Source organism: Schistocerca cancellata, chromosome 2, assembly GCF_023864275.1.
Source record: "Schistocerca cancellata isolate TAMUIC-IGC-003103 chromosome 2, iqSchCanc2.1, whole genome shotgun sequence".
Taxonomy (NCBI): Eukaryota; Metazoa; Arthropoda; class Insecta; order Orthoptera; family Acrididae; genus Schistocerca; species Schistocerca cancellata.
This window is the reverse complement of record NC_064627.1, coordinates 669,487,544-669,493,860: the sequence shown is the minus strand read 5'-3', so window position 1 is coordinate 669,493,860 and position 6,317 is coordinate 669,487,544. Positions and strand designations below refer to the sequence as shown.

Genomic DNA, 6,317 nt, shown 5'->3' with positions numbered 1-6,317 from the left:
ATCAAATTAAGCAGAAATACGATCAAAAACCAGTTACGATTTAAATATAAATTGGAAATGTAAGCTACAGGGAACTAAAACCAGCTTCCGTTTCAAAGATTGGAAAATTATGAAGACTTTGAAGAAACTCAGTTCATTCGCAAGTATTGCACGTTCCAAGGTAAAAGACTGTCTTCTGTTTATAGGTGTAAGATGGCGCAAGATCGGCAAAGTATGGCTTAATCATCAGAATGTTATATAAATACAGTAGTTCTAAAAAGATACAGCATTTTACTCACCATATAATTCTGTATCGGAAGAATTAACAATGTCTTCTAAATAGCTTTATACGTTAAGTAGCACATAAAACACAATCTCACGCCTATCAATAACAAAAACTGCCGTATCTAGTGCATATTTCTTCGTGAGATTCTAAAATCAATCACTAGACTGAATTACCGACGAAAATATATCACGTGTTTCAATCGGCCTTTAGTTACAACAGGCTTTCCTATTACAATCTCCCGTCTGAAACTATTGTTCATTACGTATTTTTACATTTGAATGTGAACAAATTTTTTGCCATTTGTTTTAACGTAAATGAAAATAAAAAATCAATATTGTGTGAAAAGTTTCATTGGAATGGAAGGTGACTTCATTGCAGGTGTCGTAGTGTATACTAAAAATAAAAGTGTGTCACTGACAAGTTCCATCACAAGGAGGAAAACGGTTGAGATTCACGTCACGAGATAAAGATTTTCCGTGATATCCCTAGACTGCCGGGATAGTTTCCTCGAAGGGGCTCGCTCGATTTCGAACCCTTTCCTACCCATATTCGACTTTGTGTTCCGTTTTCGGGACGTTACGCATGAAACTTCCTTACTTCTTTCCGATTATTTTCAGCAAAAAATTTCTAAAATAATTGACGACGCAAGAACCTGAAGAGGCTAGTTCATAGCGGACTGTAAAAAGAGACCTATGGAGAAGAAACCTTGGTGCAGCCACATCACAGCGAGGAGAGTGAAAGTTAAGGCTTTCAGTCCTCGTGGCGTCCATTATTAGGTTTAGTCGGCGACACAGTCGATCAATAATAGCATACTGTCGGAGCACAGGTGTGAGAGTGTTCGCACAGTGGACGTGGCGGACAGAGGCACTGAGCCGCGAGGGCAGCGCGGGACAGCTGCTGTGTCGCGAGCGGCCAGTGGCTGCCTGCAGAATGCCCGCCCACGCTACTCCGCGGCCGCCGCCGCCGCCGCCGCGCAGAGCCACCAGTCAGTGGCGGCGCAGCGGGCAGGGCAACGCGACGCGACGTCAAGCCATGCCGGTGGTCGCGGCCTGCTGTGTGGTCGTGCTCTGCTGCCTACACGCCGGCCACGCTCTCCGTAAGTACTACACACACTGCCTCACTCACTTCGGTCACGCCGTCTGGTTCGACAACTACTGTCGAGCGCTGGCAGTGCTGAGCGCTTTCTGCGGTACAAAACTTGTTTTGTCTTGTAGATTAGTACTATAGCAAAATGAAAAGGTGAGGGGATGGGGGATGAAACCCGAAGCGGATCAGTAGCTTTCGGCTAGTGTGTACTGCGTTGGGGTTCCCTATCATATATCATTTTTGATAGAGGTCACTCTCGACTTTTAATACACTACTGGCCATTAAAATTGCTACACCACGAAGATGACGTGCTACAAAATGGCTCGGAGCACTATGGGACTAAACATCTGTGGTCATCAGTCCCCTAGAACTTAGAACTACTTAAACCTAACCAACCTAAGGACATCACACTCATCCATGTGCGAGGCAGGATTCGAACCTGCGACCGTAGCGATCACGCGGTTCCACACTGTAGCGCCTAGAACCGCTCGGCCACACCAGCCGTCTGACCTGCTACAGACGCGAAATTTAACCGACAGGAAGAAGATGCTAAGATATGCAAATGATTAGCTTTTCAGAGCATTCACACAAGGTTGGCGCCGGTGACGACACCTACAACGTGCTGACATGAGGAAAGCTTCCAATCGATTTCTCATACACAAACAGCAGTTGACCGGCGTTGCTTGCTGAAACGTTGTTGTGATGCCCCATGTAAGGAGGGGAAATGCGTATCATAACGTTTTCGACTTTGATAAAGGTCGGATTGTAGAATATCGCGATTGCGGTTTATCGCATCGCGACATTGCTGCTCGCGTTGGTCTAGATCCAATGACTGTTAGCAGAATATGGAATCGGTGGGTTCAGGAGGGTAATACGGAACACCGTGCTGGATCCCAACGCCCTCGTATTACTAGCAGTCGAGATGACAGGCATTTTATCTGCATGACTGTAACGGATCGTGCAGGCACGTCTCGACATCTGAGTCAACAGATGGGGACATTTGTAATACAACAACGATCTGCACGAACAGTTCGACGGCGTTTGCAGCAGCATGGACTATCAGCTCGGAGACCGTGGCTGCGGTTGCCCTGACGCTGCATCACAGACAGGAGCGCCTGCGATGGTGTACTCGACGACGAACTTGGGTGCACGAATGGCAAAACGTCATTGTTTAGGATGAATCCAGGTTCTGTTTACAGCATCATGATGGTCGCATCCGTGTTTGGCGACATCGCGGTGAACGCACATTCCAAGCGTGTATTCGTCATCGCCATACTGGCATATCACCCGGCGTGATGGTATGGGGCGCCATTCGTTACACGTCTCGGTCACCTGTTGTTCCCATTGACGGCACTTTGAACAGTGGACGCTACATTTCAGATGTGTTAAGACCCTTGGCTCTACCCTTCATTCGATACTTGCGAAACCCTACATTTCAAAAGGATAATACACGGCCGCATGTTGCAGGTCCTGTAAGGGCCTTTCTGGATACAGAAAATGTTCGACTGCTGCTCTGGCTAACACATTCTCCAGATCTGCCACCAATTGAAAACGTCTGGTCAATGGTGGCCGAGCAACTGGCTCGTCACAATACGCCAGTCGCTACTCTTGATGAACTGTGGTATCGTGTTGAAGCTGCATTGGCAGCTGTACCTGTACACGCCATCCGAGCTCTGTTTGACTCAATGCCCAGGCGTATCAAGGCCGTTATTACGACCAGAGGTGGTTGTTCTGGGTACTGATGTTTCAGGATGTATGCAGCTGCGTGAAAATGTAATCACACGTCAGTTCTAGTATATATATTTGTCCAATGAATGCCCGTTTATCATCTGCATTTCTTCTTGGTGCAGCAATTTTAATGGTCAGTAGCGTAAAATTATTCATTTATTAAACAATGTCGAACCACTGTATATATTCACTGTTTGGTTGCTATCCGACAGTGACCGACTGGATGCTATTTAAGTAAAAAGCTACGAAAAACGTTATACAGGGCGATCCAAATAAAAGTGGCCCAGAGAACAGAGTTCCGGGATACATAGAAACACCGCAGAGGAAAGTAAATACAGTACTAACCTGACCATAGCAGATGTTGAAAGTGACCGCAATTCTCCTCTTGGCACTTTTGGGCCCTGCTCAGCAAGTTGCCGAAGCCAGATCGAAGCTGGAAACTGGAATTGCTTCAGTCTCATCCGAAATGACCTCCTGCAGTTCTTGAAGACTACGAAGGTTGTTGTGATGCACCTTAGACTTAAAGGCTTCTCAGACAAAGTAATCCCACACTGACAGATCAGGTGAGCTGGATGGCCAGCTAGGGTCGTGACCAGACTCACCTCTGCTAACAACTCTGTCAGGCGTGTAGACTATTTTAATATGCACCAAGGTATGGCCAGCTCTATGGGCAGTTGCTCCATTCTGTTGGAAGTAACTGTAGGTATTTTCCTGTTAATGCTGCCACAAATTCACGTCCTGTTGTATCCACTCGTCCTTCGCACTTTTATTTGCCCCTCCCTATATATATGCTACTTCTACAGACCGAAGACGTATCTGGAGATGACCTGGACAGTGATGGGATACCAACCTTACTATCGCCCACCATGTAGTGATGATCTGGGGTGCCATTTCTTTTCATAGCAGGACCAATTTGGTTGCCACTCGCGGTACTGTTATAGCACAGAGGTACGTCGATGATATTCTACGCTCTTTGTTCTTACCCTTGATGGAAAGCCATCTTTGGCTTACGTTTCAGCGAGATAATGCCCGACCGCACACAGAGAGAGTTTCTTTTGCTTGCCTTGATGGTTGCCAAACTCTTCCTTGACCACCAAGTTCGCCGGATCTGCCCCAGTTGAAAATGTTTCGAGCATTATGGGCAGGGCCATCCAACCAGCTCGGGACTTTGATAGTCTAACTCGCCAATTGGATAGAATTTTGCAGGATAACTCTTTGCAGGACACCCAAAAACTCTGTCACACAGTGCCAAGCTGAATAGCTGTTACCGTAAGGGGCAGAGATGGTCCAACATGTTGACTGTAGGTATTGTATCAAATACACAGTTCCCTTGACTGTTCAGAGATTTCACTAAACCCGCCCAAAGATGTAAGCAACCATGTGTGTCCAGCGTCTACTAGACGGAGGTATCCCGATAGTCCATCAGTTCCAGTCGTTCCACCAGGAAGGTGGAACACGCCTCGTGTGTTTGTGGTTCAACCATGCCTAGACGGTCAACACTGCGGTTAGATCGAGTCCGCATTGTTACTTTGTGCCTGGAAGGTCTCAAAAAGGGGAAGTGAACAGGCGTCTCGGAGTGAACCAAAGCGATGTTGTTCAGACATGAAGGAGATACAGAGACACAGGAACTGTCGATGACATGCCTCGTTCAGACTGCCCAAGGGCTGCTACCGATGGGGATCACCGCTACCTACGAATTATGGCTCGGAGAAACCCTGACAGCAACGCCACCATGTTGAATAATGCTTTTAGTGTTATGACTCAAACCGTGCGCAATGGGCTGCATGATGCGCAATGTGAGGTCCATCTTGGCAACCACTACTCTATGCAGTGCGGTACTGATGGGCCCAACAATATGCCGAATGGACCGCTCAGGATTGGCATCACGTTCTCTTCAACAATGAGTGTCGCATACGCCTTCAACCAGACAACCGTCGGAGATGTGTTTGGAGGCAAACTGGTCAAGCTGAACGCCTTAGGCACACTGTCCAGTGAATGCAGCAAGGTGAAGACTCCCTGCTGTTTTGGGGTGGCATTATGTGGGGCCGATGTATGCCGCTGGTGCTTATGGACGGTGCCGTAATGGCTGTACGATACGTGAATGCCATCCTCCGACCGATAGTGCAACCATATCGGCAGCCTATTGGCAAGGCATTCGTCTTGATAGATGACAATTCGTGCCCCCATCGTGCACTTCTTGTGAATGACTTCGTTCAGGATAACGACATCACTCGACTTAAGTGGCCAGCATGTTCTCCAGACATAAACCCTATCGAACATGCCTGGGATGGATTCAAAAGGGCTGTTTATGGACGACGTGACCTACCAAATACTCTGAGGGATCCACGCCGAATCGCCGTTGAGGAGTGGGACAATCTGGACCAACAGTGCCTTGATGAACTAATAAATCGTATGCCACGAATAATACAGGCATGCATCAATGCAAGAGGAAGTGCTACTAGGTATTAGAGGTACCGTTGTGTACAGAAATATGTACCACTACCTCGGAAGGTCTCGCTATATGGTGGTACAACATGCAATCTGTGGTTTTCATGAGTAATAAAAAGGGCGCAAATGGTATTTATGTTGATCTCTATTCCAATTTTCTGTACAGGTTCCATAACTCTCGGAACCGACGTGATGCAAAACTTTTTTTGGTGTGTGTACGTGTTTGAGAATCCTACTTATCACTTGGGAACAAGCTTTTAATACTCTGTTGGAAATGCCATCAATTCCATGTGAGCCTTTACTTTTGATTGGGTTTATTATTTTCCTAATATCAGTAGGCGTGATGGGTAGAAATTCAGTTTTATCAAATTGCATAGGTACTGCCTCATCCAAATACAGCCTTGCATTGGATCCTATTTTCTCTACAACGGTTAAAAATTATTATTAACATTTTTATGCCTCTGACTTTTTGTTAACAAATCTTTCATTGAGTTTGACAGAAATACAGTCTTCCTGGGCTCTCGATTGTCCTATTTCAGTTTTAACAATATACCAGATGGTTTTAATTTTATTATAAGAAGCGCTAATCTCAGAATAATGCACATACTTCTGTATTTTTTTTATAAATTTTCTTAATAGAGTGTAGTAGTTTTTACAATGTTGCATTGTTTCTGAATCATTACTCCCCATAGCAAAAATATAAGTTTTCCTTTTCTGTTTACAAGATATTATTATTCATTTAGTAAGCCAAGGCTTTTTATATGGTTTCTTATAATTATGTTTCGCTGTT

At 45.6% G+C, this 6,317-nt stretch overlaps 1 protein-coding gene across 1 annotated transcript in view; it reads left to right on the top strand.

Annotated features, from left to right (window-relative positions):
- The first annotated feature begins 1,280 nt into the window (after positions 1-1,280).
- LOC126147703 (uncharacterized) overlaps positions 1,281-6,317 on the top strand; it is an 85,823-nt gene continuing 80,786 nt past the window's right edge. Inside the window, exon 1 of the mRNA XM_049915712.1 lies at positions 1,281-1,361. Coding sequence (XP_049771669.1) covers positions 1,298-1,361 — 64 coding nt within the window. The 5' untranslated portion in view covers positions 1,281-1,297. The remainder of the gene's footprint in view (positions 1,362-6,317) is intronic.